Below are 18,374 nucleotides of genomic sequence, written 5' to 3' on the forward strand. Positions count from 1 at the left end.
CGATGAAAGCCCACCACCCCACCACCCCTTCAGCAGTGAGGATATTTGGTAGAGAAACACATCTTTGTTGGGGATCCTCACATTTAATACTTATTGCAAGTATATCTAAATTACTAAGTAAGTGAAATAATACTTAAGAACATATGAAGAGCCTGCTGGAGCAGGCTAGTGGCCCATCTGGCTCAGAATCCTATTCTCACAGTGGCCAAACAGATGCCCCAATGGGAAGCGAGCAAGCAGGACCAGAGTACAAGAATACTCCTGTGATTTCCAGCAACTGGTATTCAGTTGACTGTAGATTCAAAGCAATAGCCACCACGGCTAGTAGCCGTTGATAGCCCTCTCCACTAAATTGTCCAATTTTATTTTAAAGACATCCAAGTTGGTGGACATATTTCACTGCCTCCTGTAGGAGCAAGTTCCATAATTTTAACTGGGCACTGTGTGAAGGAGTACTTGGCATCCCTGTTGAGTGGATAAAAAGCTCTGTGTTGGGCACAAAGGTGGGAAGTTTAATATAACATCTTGGAGCTGCTGGACTGGTCTTGGACGGCTGTTCATGCAACTCAGGAGTGAAGGCCAAGGAGAGGAGTTCCTGGTTGGCCTCATACAGTCCTTCCAACGTGTTTCCTTCTCCGCCTGCACAGATTTTTGTCCAGCACTTCCTGCTAGTGAGATCTGCGGGCAGATTGTGGTTTCAATGGTGTATCTGAAAGGGTGTGTGAGAGCAGCACTGCCAGCCCATAACCTAGCTCTCCTTACTTTCACTGGGAGGGGGATCTGGAGTTCAAAATACTAGTTGAGGAGGGGGTCTGGACTTGGGAAAAGGGCTGTTCTTTCTTCCAAACTCAAAAAAGCAAGGGGTCTTTGCACAAGCTCACCCTGCACTTTGTATATAATGCTCCGTTGTTGCCTTTGCTTCCTTCTGCTCTCTTCATTAGTGCCAGCAGCCTTCCTTACCACCCTGCCCAGAATGTCCCACTTCCTGGTTTTAGCTGGGTCTGAACAATGGAGAGCCCTGACCCTTAGAAGTGGGAATCTAATCTCTCATACACACACGCACGTGTGTTTGCAAAAGCAGCCATCCTCATAAAGAATTGAAATCTGTGTGCCTCTGGGCCCGTGCAGAGTGCCTGTTCTACTGGTGGGGGGAGCAGTGCTTGGGAAGGGGGAATCGGGTCACTCGAGGGGCCAGTGGCTTGTCGAGCCCCGTCCTCCTGGCTGTTGGTCCCGGCAGGGTAGGGCAGGGACCCGGATCTGGGGCGGAGGCATGTGCCAGGTGGGGCAGCAGCGCCCGGGAAGGCGGTGGCGTGGCAGGTCCGGCTCCTCCCTGCGCGGAACCTGCCGGAATGGAGCCGGGGCGTCGGGCTTGCGGGGGTCTCGGCTGTGGTAGCGGCCCCTGGAACAGATGAGGAGGAGGATGCCCGGAAGCCGCGGCAAGAGCAGTCATGCGCCACTCTCCGGAGCAACAGCCCCGACGGGGCACCCGCGGACCGTGTCTGCTCCTCCTCCTCCTCGGCGCCCTGCTAGCCCAGGTAAGGCTGCGGGGGGCGGGGGGTGTCGCCTCCTAAGATGCGATGCCCACCAGCCCCAGCCGAGCCCAGCTGCGGCAGTGGAGCGGACGCTAAGCCCAGGGCTGGTGGAGATGCTGTCGGGATGCCCAAGGCTTCTCCCCTGTAGGGCGTTGGGACAGACCCCCCCTCTCCCCGCCGTGGGCTGACTCGGCCCACTGGGAAGTCCGCGGAGCAATCCACGCCCCCCCCCAAAAGCAACCTTTCAGCGCTTTCCTGCGTCCCGGAGCACTTGAAGACCAGAGGGGACGGCTTTCTTTCCTGCTCCCCTAAGTCTTTTTTTCCTGAAGCAGAGCACGATGTCGACCCGCCAAGGCGCTAGTCCATCGCGAGGTCTGAATCGATTGCACAAAAAGAAAACGGGGGCGTGGAAATGGGGCTCATTCAGACAGCGGGGTGGGGGGCTGAGGAGAAGGCTGGCTTTCTCCTCCTGGTCCGAGGAGGGGGAGGAGAAGGAAGACTCTCGCTCTCCCCTCCATCGCCGTGTTTGCTAAGCTGTTTGCCCAAAGGGTGCGCCCGGCTGGAGTTGGAGGGCGGGCGCAGCAGGTGAGCTGGCACAAGTCCGGCTTCTGCTGTTGCCGTCCAGGAATGTGCCCGGGTCCCCTCCTGCAGAGGTTTCTCTGGCAGACTCGGAAGCGGGGCGGGGTCGTGGGGTTGGACTAATGTCACATCCACACACAAAAACCACTTGGAGAGTTATTGTTCCTTCCCCCCAAGAAAGCGTGGGAACTCGTTTCTTCAGGTATCTTGGGAGTATGCCTTCTGGATCAGCCCATGGCGCATCTAGTCCAGCCTCTTGTTCTCGCAGGGGCCAACCAGATGCCCCAATGGGAAACCCATAAGCAGGAGCCCAGCACAAGGAGGCTGAGCATAGCCACTCTGGCTACTACCCTATTTCCCCTATTTTAAGAAGTACAGTAGTCATAAAATAAGCCATAGCAGGATTTTTAATCATTCAAGGAATATAAGCCATACCCCGAAAATAAGACATAGTGTTGTTTTTGAGGAAAAAATAAATATAAGACGGTGTCTTATTTTCGGAGAAACACGGTAACCATTGATAGTCCTCCCCACCATGGATTTCTCCAACCCTCTTTTAAAGCCGTCTAGGTTTGTGGCCATCTGCCTCCTGCAGGAGCAGGTTCCATGGCTTAACTGTGCTCCATGCCTCTCTGAGTGGCATAGGAGGGCTTCAGAAATATGGGGTGGATGAGATCTTTAGGGCACACCTCACTGGGTGCCATCCGATGCTCCCCACAGTGTCCCCTTTCCTCCCCACTCCCCATTTTGGCTGGCAAAACTAGGTCCTCTCTTTTACCTGCCGCCAGGGGTGGAGGCTGCAGGCAGGACCACCATGAGACTCAAATCAAGTTTTGAGAAAACCCTTAGTCCATCTAGTTCAGGACTGCCTACACTGACTGGCAGCAGCAGCAGCAGCAGCAGGTCTCCAGGAAAGACGTTTCCCCAGCCCTTCCTGCAGATGCCATGAGGGAACTGAACTTGGGAGATTCTGCATGCCAAGCACATGTTCTGCTCCTGAGCAGAGGCCCTTCACTTGAGCTGCCTTAGACTGAGTCGTAGAATCACAGAAGAGTTGGAAGAGACCCAAATGGTCATCTGGTCCAGCCTACTACCATGCACCGAGTCACCCCCCTAGTTGGCCCTACAGTGCTGTCTGGTGCCTGTTGAGATGGGGCTGCAGAGTTCTACTAGGGCAGGCATAGGGCAACCTTGGCTCTCCAGATGTTTTGGAACTACAACTCCCATGATCCCTAGCTAACAGGGCCAGTGGTCAGGGATCATGGGAGTTGTAGTTCCAAAACATCTGGAGAGCCAAGGTTGCCTATGCCTGTACAGTGGAACCTCGGTTTACGAAAACAATTGGTTCCAGAAGTCTGTTCATAAACCGAAGTGTTCATAAACCGAAGCGAACTTTCCCATTGAAAGTAATGGAAAGTTGATTAATCTGTTCTAGACGAGGAAAAACACCCCCTAAAGCAGCAGGGCCTTCGCTCCGATGCCTTCGTGCAGGCATCGGAGCGAAGGCCCTGCTGCTTTAGGGGGTGTTTTTCCTCGTCTAGAACGGATTAATCTGTTTTGCTCCGATGCCTTCGCAGAGGTCGGGGAGCGCTTCTGCGGCTGCAGCCCAGTCGCGGAAGCGCTCCCCGGCCTCTGGGAGGCATCGGAACGAAGTCCCGGCTCCGATGCCTTCCGGAAGCTGGGGCTTCGCTCCGATACCTTTGTGGAGGCCGGGAAGCACTTCTGCGGCTGCAGCCCAGTCACGGAAGTGCTCCCCAGCCTTTGGGAGGCATCGGAGTGAAGGCCCAGCTCCGATGCTTTCGCGGAGGCCGGGGAGCGCTTCCGCGGCTGCAGCCCAGTCGCGGAAGCGTTCCCCGGCCTCTGGGAAGCATCGGAGCGAAGGCCCGGCCTCCCCGAAGGCATCGGACGCTCAGTAGGCCTCGGGCACCTCGGTTTACTAACTTCCGGGTTAGCATAGTTCGTAAACCGAAAATTCGTAAACCGAGGTTCCACTGTACTAGGGTAACCCTGATAGTAAGGAAGAGGAGGAAGCTGGCAGCACAGGACCACCTTCTGGAGTGACTGTGCACAAGAAGGCAGGAAAAGGACCTTGCTGTGGCTCTGTGTTCCAAACTCACCCCGCTTCATCTCTTCCGGGCCTGCCCCCACCCCCAGTGTCTTGCTGGCAGCACATCCACTGTTGCGGAAACGCTGCTCTTTGTGTCAACCCTTGACGGGAACCTCCACGCAGTGAGCAGGAAGACAGGAGATGTCAAGTGGACCCTGAAGGATGGTGAGTAGCAGCAGAAACCCATGGATGCTGGGTTGGGGTTTGGCCCTGGCTAGGTGCCTTTCACCTTGCAGGGCTGGGCATAATAATAATAATAATAATAATAATAATAATAATAATAATAATGTAAGCACCCTCCACTTTCTCCTTCCAGATCCACCCCTGCAGGTGCCGGATTACGTGGCAGAGTGAGTGTGGCCTCCTGGGGGAAGAGGGGTGGGGTGCTTTCCCCTTGGAAGGAACAGCTGTCTTCCCCATCCACAGCCCGACTCCCAGGGGCTTCAGCCAGCCAGCCAGATGGGTTCCCCAGTTTTGTCTGGAGGTGACAGCCAAAAGCGTCCTCTTTCCATGCGCTAAGAGTAACCCGGATGTAGTTAGTTTGTACATCCCACCTGCTTGGCCCATTTCCAAGATGCAGTCCCAGATGTTGTAGGACAAGAATAAGGAACCCTTTTTAGCCCAAAAGCCATTTTCCCTTTGGGGCAACCCTCTGGCAGATGCTCTTCTGTGGTGGGCGGAGCCATAGGCAAGAGTGGGTGTGGCAAGAAATGCAGATTTCACCTCTGGGCACTAGGTTAGTTGCTACACACTCACACCATTCTGTCTTCCATCCAGGCAAGGGAAAGGCATTATCAGGGTAAGGAGGAAGAGTGGGAAGCAGGACTGGTGGGGTGTGTGGCCTTGGGATAGGAGGTGTGGCCTTGGGAGAGTGGGATGGAGAGGTTTGGGAGGCCACATTTGGCTCCTGGGCATGAGGTTCCCTACCCCTGGTGTCAGAGGCAGAAGAGAGAGGCAGAGAGGTGGGGTAAAAGGGTTGGAAATGGTACTTAAACCATCAGGGGAAATAAGGGGGCAGTTACAGCTCCAGGGGTCCAGACAATGGCTGTGAGAATCAGCTCTGTGAAATCTGCACAAATGCTGGGATTTTTAAAATGAATGAATGAATGGGAAAGCATGGATTCTGAGGTTTTCCCGATGCCAAATTCTGCTCTGGGTGCAAGGTTCAGACTGGGGTGCTGACAGAGGGCTCCGGGAGGCATTGCCTGCTGGCTGGTGGTGAATTGGTGGAGGGGTGTGTGTGGATCCCCTGACTTGTGATTCTGAGTATAGCAAAGTAGCCACTTGCCTGGAGGAGCAAGGAGCACTTTTGCCCAGAGGAAGAGGAGCAGCAGCAACAACAACTGAGCAGCTGTTTTCTTTGTCCTGTGTCCCTGGCTCAGGCCAGCATTTCTTCCAGACCCAAATGATGGCAGCTTGTATGTCCTGGGAGGCAAAAACAAGGAAGGCCTTATGGTGAGTGGCCTGGGAGCAGCTGAGGGAGGCTGGGTGGCTCTAGGGGAGGCAGGCCGGCTCTCTAGCACAGGAGGGGCCCCTCAAGCTAAGGGGAGGTGGCCCTGGGGCCCAGCTGTTGCATTTTTACTCTCAGCCCATCTGTCTCTGCTACAGAAGCTGCCATTCACCATCCCTGAGCTGGTCCAGTCTTCTCCTTGCCGAAGCTCTGATGGGATTCTCTACACAGGTATAAGCTGGTGGGATGTGTGGGGCAGCTGTGAGGCAGGGAATGATGATGATGATGATGATAACTACTAAAAATTCTGCACCATTTAATATATAAAATATATCTCTAAGTGGTGTACAGAGAACTAAAGCAACAACAGTCAACTTACACAACAATTAGGATCCTAGTTAGTTTCTGGATGGTCGAGCAAGTATGTGAAGCAGAGGGTATTGTGGAGCCTGTTTGCATTTTGAATAAGAGTGCCTCTGAGTACGTGCGTAGTTCCTTTCCCTCACCAATGAAGGACTGTAGGAACTCAGAAGAACAACCGTCCTAGAGGTTTTATTTACAATGAAGTGGTGTACACAGTTTTCTCAAATAAAATCCAGCGGGGGTGGGATTACCTGGGGGCTGGAGCCGAAAAGTGCCGTCCACCCATTTATGGGATGGCTGCAATGGGTACCAAGCAAAAATCCCTCTCCCCACTGCAATTTCCCCAGGGAAAAAAGAGGACACGTGGTTTGTCGTGGATCCAGCATCTGGGAAGAAACAGACCACACTGTCTACCGAGGCTTGGGATGGTCTGTGCCCCCAAACTCCATTGCTCTACATTGGACGCACCCGTAAGTCTGGGTTCCCTTTTTGGCTTGTAAACGTAATACAGTAGTTTATTGCAGGAGGGAGCAGGAACTCCCTTCTTGGCTCCTGAGCAGAATCCCACAGGAAGCAGATATCCACACCATTTGCCCAACACTGGTGCGATCAAGAACATGCGGGCCTTGAATGTCCCTTGCTCCTCCTGGAAGTGGGTGGTGGGTGGGATGTGACTGGCTCTGTGACCACACTACGTTTTTTCCCGCCTGCAGAGTACATCATCACCATGTATGACACCAAGTCCCGCCACTTGCGCTGGAACGCCACCTACCTCGAGTACTCTGTCCCGTTTCAGGACCAGAACAATGACTACGGTGGGTAACTGGGATGGCAAGAGGGAAGGGCCTTGGCTGGGCAGGTGATGTGGGTCCCCCCACCCCATGGGCGTAGCCAGGATTGTTAGGGGAGTAGCCAAAGTTGTTGAGCTTCTTTTAGAATATTGCCCCTCCCCCCCAAGTTTCTGAGCTTTTGGGGGGGAATCATGAGTAAATATACCCCCCAGAAGAGGACATTGCGGGTGGCAAGCTTTCATTGGAGGGAGGCTTCTGCAGGGGGAGGCAGAACCTCGGCTAATTGACTACTTTCTATGCTTTTTAAGAATTTTTGTGGATCTTCTAGGGGGAGCAACTTCCCCCCTCCGTGCTCCACCCCACCCTCAACTTCCTTTCACAGCTGCGTTTGCAAAGAGAAGAGTGGCATGGCTTCAAGCGCCATTTATCACTCCCCACAAGTGACCCTTCTCAACCCCCTATTTCTTTCCTGCACCCCCGAGCATTTCCAACACCACAGCACCAGCGGGACACAGCTCACACTCCCTCCACCATCCTAAGAAAACCCATTAATCCCTTTTTTATTTGATTTTATTGTTTGGTAGATTTACAAAAAGAGAAACAGACACAAATACATAAATTTAAAAGGGGGCGAGATTAGACACAGATGCACAAAGCATTTTTAAATAAAAAATAAAAAATGAAGATTCCTTGCACTCTGCTCCCCCTTTTTCCCCACCCAGGGTGGCCCTGCCCTCTGCCTGCCCCTCCTGAGCTGGGGCATCATGCTGAGCTGGGCCTCAGTGGCAGCAACCTCTCCTCCTTGCCTGATCTCCAGCTACAAGCTGCCCAAGGGAAGGGGCCGGCCCCAGCAGCCATGGAGAGGCAGTGGGATGCTCCATGCTCTGGCTCATTCTCTTCCCAGAGTTCAGGGGCAGTATTGCTGAGGGGGGTGGGGATAGGGACATTCTGGGATCAAAACAGAAACTGAGATTGCTTTCATAATTCCAGGACTGTCCCTGGAAAGTCAGGACACTTGGAAGGTATGCAGCATAGAGTCCTGGGGCACATTAAAAACAAACTTTTCTGTGCACGGACTGCAGACCATTTTACCAGATGCACCAGGAGCTATCCCTCTGGAAAGCGAGATAATATTGTTCAGGGAAGCCTCTTACTGGTTTTCCTTAACCTTCACCCTCTGCCCAGAAATGGCCCACTTTGCCTCTAGCGGAGACGGCCTGCTGGTGACGGTTGGCAAGGAGAGTGGGCAGGTGCTGTGGATGCAGGACTACGGCTCCCCTGTGGTTGGCGTGTACACCTGGCGCCAGGACAGCTTGCGGCGGATGCCCTACCTGAACGTTGCCGTGGAGAGTCTGCGCTACCTCGTCCTGCGCTCCCAGGACACTCATTTCTTCATCCACTGGAACTACCAGTCCACCGAGGACTTCACCGCCAAGACTCGGCTGCTGTGGGTATTGTGGGGAGGGTGTCCTGTGGCAGTGAGTTCCACAGGCTTAATCCACAGCAAGCGGTAGACTGCTCAGGTTGTGCTGGCAAGTTCTCTGCTTGAGTGTTGACCTTTGCCCTACGGTGTGACTGATGTGCACCCTCTCCACTCCACTCCCCAATTTTCTAGGCCAACGCTGTACGTGGGCAAATACGCTGCAGGTTTCTACGCCTTGACGTCCTTGGTGCACGAGGGCACAGCTCTTGTTGTGAGTGCTTTCTTCATCCCTTGTGTGGCCCTGGGCAGGTGAAGGGGGAGCAGGGGGCTCACAGAACTTTTTTTTGTGTCCCCGCCTGCTGCAGCCTCAGGGGCTGACACTGGCCCGCAGCAGTGGCCCCACCACGGAAGACGTGACGATCCAGAAGTCCGGCGAGTGTGAGATCACGCCCAGCACGAGCGTCAAGTACCCACAGGGCAGCATCACCATCCCCCACAGCCAGTGGCTGCTGATCGGTGGGTCCCCTTCCTCCCTAAGCAGGCAGGCAGGCAGGCACGCACACACGCACACACACACACACACACACACACACACACACACACACACACCTGCCGCTATGAAGCTTTGGCCCCCTTTGGCTCTGCATAGAAATGAAATGGGGAAGGGATGATACCGCCCACTTTGAGAACCATTGCTATGGCTCCAGGATGCCCCCTCAAGCAGCAGCAACGTGACTCCATCAGGCAAGCATTGCAGATTGGCTTGCCGATCAGAAGGTTGGCAGTTCGAATCTGCACAATGGGGTGAGCTCCCGTTGCTCTGTCCCAGCTTCTGCCAACCTAGCAGTTCAAAAGCACGCCAGTGCAAGTAGATAAATAGGTACCACTGTGACGGGAAGGTAAATGGTGTTTCTGTGCGCTCTGGTTTCTGTCACGGTGTCCCATTGCGCCAGAAGCGGTTTATTCATTCTGGCCACATGAACTGGAAAGCTGTCTGCGGACAAATGCTGGCTCCCTCGGCCTGAAAGTGAGATGAGCGCATAACCCCATAGTTGCCTTTGACTGGACTTAACCGTCCAGGGGTCCCTGGAGCGTCTCCACCCCCATCATTCTGCCCAGACACTGAGGTCCAGTGCCAAGGGCCTTCTGGCGGTTCCCTCGCTGCGAGAAGCCAAGTTAAAGGGAACCAGGCAGAGGGCCTTTTCGGTAGTGGCACCCGCCCTGTGGAGCGCCCTCCCACCAGATGTCAAAGAGAAAAACAACTACCAGACTTTTAGAAGACATTTGAAGGCAGCCCTGTTTAGGGAAGCTTTTCATGTTTAACAGACCATTGTATTTTAATTTTCTGTTGGAAGCTGCCCAGAGTGGCTGGAGAAACACAATCCAGATGGGCGGGGTATAAATAATAAATTATCATTATTATTACATTTTTACCTTTACCTGCAGAACCACAAATAAAGCAGAATGTTTTATTTCCCTGCAGGGCACCACGAGTTGCCACCCGTGGTCCACACCACCATGCTGAGGGCTTTCCCCCAGACTCTGCGGAGGAGCCCAGAGGTTATCCTGTCCCACAGTTCCTCTCCCAGGACCCTCTTTGACGATGTGAGTGGAGCAAGGGTGCAAAAGCTGCTTCTGTGATAGAGAATGGGGTGTGTGTGCTTGGACAGGGTGGGGGTCTTGATGGCGAGAGGGGACGTACCAGAAGGTAGAATTGCCAAGGGTGTCTATGTGCCCTAATGCGTAGGTACAGAGGTATGTTTTGTTTATTATTATTTATGGCATTTGCCTGTTTCAGTTCCTGGCCTCACATAGCCAGAGGGCACATGTTGAGGATGGCTGGCACAGTGCAGACCCCCGCTTGGAGATGGAGGAGATGGAGATTTACCTTGGGTTCAGCCGCTTGGAGCTGGCGACGGCTGGCGTGGCTGCTGTGTTCGTGGGCGGGGGGCTCTTCTTCCTCCTTCTCTTGGTGAGTGGGCTTTGGTCTTTTTCCCCTTTGGGGGCTGCTTTGGGAAGCACTGTTCACATACACACCCCCAATACACAGCAGTGAGTCCTGCCTAGGCCACCCACTTCTCTGCCCTGAGATCAGCCCTCGACTTCAAAGAAGAACGTGCTTCTTTGTTAAACTATGGAACTCAGTCCCGCAGGAAGTGGCGATGGCCACTGACTTGGGTGGCTTTAAAGGAGGATGAGACAAATTCATAGCCCTGAGGGCTATCACTCCGTGGCTACTAGGCATGAGGGCTATGCTGTATCTCCACGGTCAGAGGCAGTAATGGCTCTGAATACCAGTTGCAGTAGTGGGGGGAGAGTGCTCTTGTGCTTGAATCCTGTTTGTGGGTTTCCCGTAGGCATCTTGGTGGCCCCTGTGAGAACAGGATACTGGTCTAGATGGGCCATTGGCCTGATCCAGCAGAGCTCTTATTATGTTCTTATATTAACCTGCCACCTGCGCCATGATGGGAAGAGAACCCGCTGTCTGCACAGCAATGAGGACTAGAAACTTAGGAATGCTAAATCCTGCCTCGGAGGTCAAATCCCATACCTGTGTAGTCTGTGGCAGGATCCAGGCAGCCCTCCCACTCCCATTCTGGGGAAAGGGGAGGGGCTAAAGACATAGGTGGTGTGCGTCATTCTTACCTCTCACCCAGCAAATGCAACAGCAACAGAACCGAGAGCAGCAGCGGCAGCAGCTGGAGGAGAAGTTGCAGCTCCTGCAGCAGGAGCAAGGGACGGGACAGCCCCCTGCCAGTCACAGTTCTGGGGAACATCCTCCCACAGCCTCCAGGGATTCACCAGGAATAACTCCAGACCAGAGTTTGGGCCCTTCTTCTTCTGAATGGACAGATGGAGAGATGAGCCAGAGTCTCCTTGTCAGAAGCAGCAGCCCAGGTTGGTGCAGACAAAGTCCTGGTTTTCATTTTGCTTTGTGGGGGGTGGAGGGAGGAATACTGAGCTCCCTCAGCCAGGTGGGATTCAGGCAACACCTGGCATTCTGAGCCTGGAGTGGCCTCCGCCTGCCCCTCTGAGCATCAGCCGCTCTCCCTCTCTCCTCGCAGCGGGTGCTGACCTAGAAACCATCCAGGTGGGGAAGATCTCCTTCAATCCCAAAGATGTCCTGGGCCGTGGGGCAGGGGGCACCTTTGTCTTCAGGTAAGAGGTGCCTGGGTGAACCCGGAACAGAAGGATCTGCCTTCTCCTGGAAGGTCCGCAGCTCGGTGGCAGAGCAGACATGCAGAAGGATCTTGGTTTAGTCCCCAACAGCTCCAGGTAGGCCTGGGAGAGACTCCTGTCTTGAAACCCTAGAGAGCTGCTGCCAGTCAGTGTTAACAATACTGTTAACAATGGTCTGACTCTTTATAAGCTTCCTATGTCCTGAGCCAGTGTTGGTCCATCTAGGTCAGCATTGTCTACACGGACTGGCAGCAGCTCTCCAGGATTTCAGACAGGATTGTCTCCCAGCCCTACCTGGGGATTGAACCCGTGGACTTTCTGCATGCAGTGCAGGTGCTGACCATTTCCCTACCATTTCCTTTTGCTCTGTGACTTATCTGCAAGCAGAGAGGGAGCAAGAGCTCAGCAGTGCATCTCCGAAGGTGTTGCCTTCTGGGAGATTTATTGAGAGAGAGCTTTGGCAGGAGAGGAGAGGGGTGGTTCAACCTGCAAACGCAGACCAATGCCCCATAAGGCTTCCTCCTAAGACACCTGGAGCCCAGGGAGGTATCCAGAGAGGGAGCTGTCCTTGCACCTGGGAGTTTCCAGCCCTGGGGTCCAGGTGCATCTAACTGGGCGCAGCTGAGCCAACCTGGCTGGCCGAGCCATGGACCGCTTCTTTCCTCTCCCTCGCCAGGGGTCACTTTGATGGGCGCCAAGTGGCAGTGAAGCGCCTGCTTCCCGAGTGCATCCACCTGGCGGACCGGGAGGTGCAGCTGCTGCGCGAGTCGGACGAACACCCCAACGTGGTGCGCTACTTCTGCACAGAGATGGACAGGCAGTTCCACTACATCGCCATCGAGCTGTGTTCTGCCACGCTGCAGGAGGTGAGCTGCAGGGAAGAAGAGGGGTGTGGGGAGGAGAGGGCTGTCGATGACTCCTAGCCAGGATGTCTATGCTCTGCCTCCAACTGTGCTTCTCAATACCAGTTGCTGGGCACATGCAGGGGGTCTCTGGCTGCCTTTGGATCTGGGCATCTTTGCCACACCTGGACTGGATGATGATGACGACAATAATATTAATAATAATTTATTACTTATACTCCGCCCATCTGGCCGGGCCTCCCCAGCCACTCTGGGCGGCTCCCAACAGAGTATTAAAAACAAAAAAAATTAAAAATTAAAGTAAATAACATATTCATTAATGTGCGATAATTCAAGAATAACATAAATTACATTCGGAATAATTGGAAGACGTCTTTTTAATGTCTTTTGTTTGTTTGTTTGTTTGTTTTTGTTTTTTATGCTATATCCATCTAGAGATGTTTGATTTTTGCGTCATTTTGTTTTTGTATTCTTGCCTTTTATTCTTCTTTCTTTTCTTTGTATATTGAAGTTGTTGATATGTACTGCTTGATTTTAAAATTTTCAAAACAATAAAGATTTATTTTTTAAAAAAAGAGTATTAAAAACACAATAAAACATCAAACATTAAAAACTTCCCTAAACAGGGCTGCCTTCAGATGTCTTCCAAAAGTCAGGTAGTTGTTTATTTCCTTGACATCTGATGGGAGGGCGTTCCACAAGGCGGGCACCACTACCAAGAAGGCCCTGTGCCTGGTTCCCTATAGCCTTACTTCTCATAGTGAGGGAACCGCCAGAAGGCCCTTGGCGCTGGACCTCAGTGTCTGGGCTGAATGATGGGGGTGGAAACGCTCCTTCAGGTATACTGGGCTCAGACCGTTTAGGGCTTTAACGGTCAGCTCGGAAACGTACTGCGAACCAATGTATGTCTTTCAGGACTGGTGTTATATGGTCTCGGTGGCCACTCCCAGTCACCAGTCCAACTGCCGCATTCTGGATTACAGTAGTTGTAGTTTCTGGGTCACCTTCAAAGGTAGCCCCACTACAGACACAGCAGGATGATGGGAACTTCATCTCCATTCATCCTCTGGAGTAATGAATGAGAACTGAGGTGCTGCCACTGCCAGAGGCCAATTGGATGGGCTCCTTCTGTTCTCGTTTTGTGATGGCTGGGGGACTTACCACACACACACACACACACAGGTGTCATCTTGCACTGGTTGGATAGCTCAGTTGGTAAAGCATGAGATTCTTTATCTCAGGGCTGTGGGTTCAAGCTCCACGTTGGGCAGAAAGATTCATTTTTTTTGCTAACATTACAAAGGAAAAACCTGCTTTCTGGCCATATTAGAAACAGTATACTTTTTGACTTGTATCCCTACCAACAAAAATATTTGGGATGGGGCAGGGGAGCAGAGGTTAAAAGTGGTGTCCCTTTTAAAAGCCCAAGTCTGTATACTGATAAGTGAACTTCGATGAAACTGTGAGTACATGGCTTGCTTTGCTTTTTCAAGTTCTCTGGTTGCAATTTGAGTTCCTCCAAAATGTTGTTTGTTTGGTTTGTAAGGAGTGTGTTTGTCTCTGTGCTCTGAGGCAGTGCCTTTAAAGATTATCTTTCTGAGATTAATCACATATTTATTAATCACATATTTATGATTCACACAGGGCCCACTGGGCAGGTGGTGGCAGAACCTCCCTCCTTTTCTCCCCAGTGAAGTCATTCTGTCCTGTCTTTCTGTCCCCCTTTTAGTATGTGGAGAGCCCCACTTTCAACCAGCAAAGTCTGGATCCAATCTCGCTGCTGCATCAAACTATGTCTGGGCTGGCTCATTTGCACTCCCTCAGCATAGGTAAGGGCAAGCCACCTACTCGCACACCTGAAGATAGGTTGTGGTGTCCCTAGGTGACCCATCAAAGGGCACAGGAACCTAGAAAGTTGCCTGGTCAACCTAACTCAGTATTGTCTACACTGACTGGCAGCAGCAGTAGCTCTCCAGGATTTCCGGCAGGAGTCTCTCCCAAACCTACTTGGAGATGCTGTTGGGGATTGAACCTGGGGCTGTCCCAGAGGGCTAGCTGCCTCCCCCTCCATTCGATGGACGCTTTGTGTGTCTTCTCAGTCCACCGCGACCTGAAGCCCTGCAACATCCTGATCTCGGCCCCAAACAGCCACGGGAAGATCCGCGCCATCATCTCCGACTTCGGCCTGTGCAAGAAGCTGCAGAGGGGGCGGCGCAGTTTCAGCCTCCGCTCCGGCATTCCAGGGACCGAGGGGTGGATTGCGCCTGAGGTGCTGAGGGAGGACCCAAAGGAGAACCCCGTGAGTAGCCTCCTCCTTGGGCCCTCCTGCCCAGGCTCCTATGTTTACAGTGCAGGCAGGGCGAAGCGGCTCGTGCGGGTCACGAGGGTCTCTGCTGCTGAGGTTGGGGGTGCCACAGGCCTGCTGGAGACCTGACCTGGCCTGGGATGGGGGTGGGGGGATGGGAAGCAAAGGGTCTAGTTTTGGGAGCAAAGAAAGAGGCAGTTTCCCCCAGGACTCCTTTTGTCTATGGCAGACGAGTGCAGTGGACATCTTCTCGGCCGGATGCATATTTTACTATGTCGTGTCCAACGGGCAGCATCCCTTTGGAGATGGCTTTCACCGCCAGGCGAACATCCTCACCGGGGCCTACCAGCTGGCGCATCTCCAACAGGAGACACATGGTGAGGAGCCTCACCCACTATCATTTTGGGGGGGCGGACGGGCAGGGGGGCACTTCTGCTAACAGAGAGAAGCATCCCTGACTCCTTCTTCTTTGTGCTCTGGTGCATGCGAAGAGAGTTTGACCTACCCTCTGCCCTGCAGGCTTCATTTGCCACCAAGCTCACCTGGAGGACAGGTGAGAATGGATCTAGCTACAGACCGTGATGTCCCTGATCCAAACCTTGCCTCTGCTCTGCAGACTCAGCAGCCGGCTTTAAGCAAGCCACTCTCAATCTCAGCCCCCCCCCCATCTGCAAAGCATTGATAACTTCGGGATACCTTGCAGGGGTATTGTAAACTTGACCAGGAATGTATGGGAAGGGCCCCGCTCACTTTCTGCCTGCCCACTTCCACCACAGATAACGTCATCGGCCGGGAATTAATAGAAGCCATGATCAGCGGCGACCCCCGTTTGCGTCCGTCGGCCACGCAGGTCCTCCTGCACCCCTTCTTCTGGAGCCACGAGAAGCAGCTGCAGTTCTTCCTGGTGAGCATCCTAGAAGGAGGGGCTGGGGGTGTGCAAGCCAGGCAGAAATCCAACAGGTGCAGCGCTCTCCCAGTGCAGGCCTCACCGTGCTTGCAAATTTCGGGGGGCTTTTAGCAAACTCCTCTGTATCTAGGATGTCAGCGACCGCATTGAAAAGGAGCCGGCGGATGGGCCCGTTGTCCGTGCCCTAGAGGCCAGAGGGCAAGTGGTGGTGAGAGACAACTGGCGGACGCGTATCTCCATCCCCCTGCAGACAGGTACAGGCTCTGCTTCTAGGGTTCCTCCTTCTAGGGTTCCACCCCGCCCTCCCCTGCCGGTTCTGACCCAGAGGGGGCAGGAGAGAGTCTCCACCTGCCGTGCAGAACGTCAAATTCTCCTGGGAAAGCAGCTGCAACGGTGCTCACCTGTGCCATTTCCCTCCTGCAGACCTCAGGAAGTTCCGTACGTACAAAGGCAACTCGGTGCGTGATCTCTTGAGGGCCATGAGGAATAAGGTACCTTTGTGTTTCCCCCCATTACCCGGATGTTTCCATGCTCTAGAGCGGTAGTTGCTGGTGGGGCAGAAAGCAAGGAGGCCAACAGGAGGTGGAACCAGAAGCTGTGCCAAGTATATGCCTGCGCAAACATGCAGCCAGCGTACGGCCTCCTTTCCACGGTGGTTCTGTGCGATGTGCCATGGGAGACACTTGACTTCCTTTCTCCCTACAGAAACACCATTACCACGAACTGCCCAGCAGTGTCCAGGAAACCCTGGGGGCCATCCCGCGTGGGTTTGTCCAGTACTTCACGTCCCGCTTCCCCTGCCTCTTGCTGCACACATACCAGGCCATGCGCCTTTGTGCCACGGAGAGGCCGTTGCAAGCGTATTACCCCCCTCCGTCATGATGGGACCACGCAGGGACATGCAGGTGGCAAATGGCAGGAAACCAATCTCCTTGGAGGATGGAAGAACCGGCTGTGGGGCCCAGGCTGCCCTGTTACGGAGGGGTGATTTCCTCCATTGGTGAGCGGCGACATCAGCGTACACCAGCATGCTCTCTGGACCATTTGCAGGAGGACCCAGTTCAGCAAAGCCACTCCAGGATTCCGCCATTGTTGTGTTTTCGGCAAAGCAAATTTCCTGTAGAGCAGAAGGCCCCTTTCGGTAGAAGAACGGTATACAGAAGTGTTCCTTCTCAATCAGACCACTGGGCCGTTTAGCTCATTATCATCTAGTGACAGGCAGTCGCTCTTTGGGGTTTCAGGCAAGTGTCCTTCTTAGTCCTGCCTGGAGATGCCACTGATAGAGCATTTTGCAGGGCTTCATGCTTTATCTTTAAGCAGAGACAGTATAGGTATCAAGGGGAAGTCCCTGTCTCTGAAGTCTGAAGCTCCGTCTAAGCTGCCAAGGGAGCTTTCTGGAGCAGGTGTCATGCCAGGTTTGTTGGGATGGGTTGCCCACCCTCTCCTACAAAGGCCCATTGGTAGGAGAGGGTGGGCATCTACCCATCTGTCATGGATGCTTTTGCTGAGATTGCTGCATTGCAGGGGGTTGGACTAGATGACCCTTGGGACCCTTTCCAACTCTGAAAGTCTATGATTTCTCCCGGGTAAAATGCAAAAGGGCATTGTTGGCAGATAGGGTCATGTCTCACCCTGGAAAACCAGGGTAAATGAACCTGAGAGGTAACTGCTGAGATTAAGCCCTGCAACATTATTTCGTGGGTAGAGGTGAGAAAAAAGTTGCTCCTGGTAGCTGTATTTCAATTGGGGTGGGCCTGGGGGGCTGGATCTTGGAACAGGTTCTATGTGGTCTCCAGTTCTCCCTGTAGATCCTTCAGCTCATGGGGGTCTATTACCTGACAAAGGCTGGTGGTGTCAACATGGCTGTCAATCTGGGTACAGTACTTCCCTCTGACCTCAATCACTTGTTAAATTGCTGAGCATATCTGTTCCCTTTTATCCTAGCAAGTGACAATTGCTGCAATTTGTAGGTATGTAGGTCTTGCTGGCTCATAATTTGCCTCTGAGTGATTTTGTAACACAATGTTGTAAATAAAAGTTTTTGTTTTTAAAAAAGAAACAACAGTATATATTTAAATGTAAAAGCAAAGGAGGCTAGAGTGTTGTGTGTCCCTACCCCCACCCCCAAGACAGGGGCTTTCTCAGACATTTTGCTTACAGAACCACCTCAATGGCTTGATGTCCAGCGTTTTGGGGGGCTGCTATTAATTGGATTTCTTACCAACCCTTCGCCATAAGATCCCAGGGTGGCTTAGAGCAAAATAAACAACCAGTGCTAACATCATTTTTAAAATTTGCAATGGAAAGAATAGGGCGGGTCCTATAAACACACATCTCTGTCAATCTGGTGCTTTTGGACTCCAATCCCAATTATCCCTGACCTTTGGATGAATCATGACAGATAAAGTACTTCTTCATGCAGTAGCTACCGTAGTTAAACTAGAGGCTTTCAACCTTTTGGGTTCACAGCTCCCTTGACCAACTACATTCTTTGTTGCACCCCTGTGGGGCTCAGGAGCCCAGTGACGTCACCCCTTGCCTGCAGAATCGGCAGCCTCTCACCCTTTTACAAACGCCCTCCCTTGTGGAGTGTTCCCTCAGCCTCCTCTCTTCTCCTTGGGAGTCCTCTGGGCAGTCACAGCTTCTGCCCCTGGTCTATGAGGTGCCTCTTCACACGGCGCCACAGGAGCCTGGGAAGCAACCCCTGGCCAGCCCCAGCGGCATCATTCGCCTGGGGAGCTTGTAGCCATGCAGAGACCTGTAAACCACTGTTACCTTCTTAAGTGGGTTTGCTCCAAGAAAGATCACATTTATTTATTTAAAAATAGCTACTACACCTTAGATTTTGCTTAAACTTTCTGTACAGTACTGGAA

General features: G+C 53.0%; 1 protein-coding gene across 2 annotated transcripts; it reads left to right on the forward strand.

Moving 5' to 3' along the window:
• The first annotated feature begins 1,278 nt into the window (after positions 1–1,278).
• Positions 1,279–17,552, forward strand: ERN2 (endoplasmic reticulum to nucleus signaling 2). Of its 2 annotated transcripts, none has more exons than XM_035132172.2 (22): positions 1,279–1,535; positions 4,266–4,383; positions 4,535–4,568; positions 5,601–5,673; positions 5,827–5,899; positions 6,379–6,501; positions 6,745–6,846; positions 8,008–8,269; positions 8,438–8,516; positions 8,611–8,761; positions 9,729–9,850; positions 10,044–10,217; positions 10,903–11,143; positions 11,311–11,404; positions 12,102–12,291; positions 14,018–14,117; positions 14,388–14,587; positions 14,823–14,970; positions 15,370–15,497; positions 15,631–15,754; positions 15,924–15,991; positions 16,206–17,552. In XM_035132172.2, the coding sequence occupies exons 1-22, from the start codon at positions 1,449–1,451 to the stop codon at positions 16,380–16,382; spliced, it is 2,868 nt and encodes a 955-aa protein (XP_034988063.1). In that variant the 5' UTR covers positions 1,279–1,448; the 3' UTR covers positions 16,383–17,552. The 2 variants fall into 2 exon arrangements, with proteins under 2 accessions (XP_034988063.1, XP_060138877.1); XM_060282894.1 differs by having other exon boundaries at positions 1,516–1,535; positions 5,570–5,673.
• The last annotated feature ends 822 nt before the right edge of the window (positions 17,553–18,374 follow it).

The sequence above is a fragment of the Zootoca vivipara genome, chromosome 14 (assembly GCF_963506605.1).
Source record: "Zootoca vivipara chromosome 14, rZooViv1.1, whole genome shotgun sequence".
NCBI classification, from domain to species: domain Eukaryota; kingdom Metazoa; phylum Chordata; class Lepidosauria; order Squamata; family Lacertidae; genus Zootoca; species Zootoca vivipara.

Coding starts and splice junctions, on each gene's coding strand:
- ERN2 (XM_035132172.2), top strand. CDS start 1,449: ATGCGCCACTCTCCGGAGCAACAGCCCCGACGGGGCACCCGCGGACCG. Junction 5,674..5,826: donor AAAACAAGGAAGGCCTTATG/GTGAGTGGCCTG, acceptor TCTCTGCTACAG/AAGCTGCCATTCACCATCCC. Junction 8,762..9,728: donor CAGCCAGTGGCTGCTGATCG/GTGGGTCCCCTT, acceptor ATTTCCCTGCAG/GGCACCACGAGTTGCCACCC.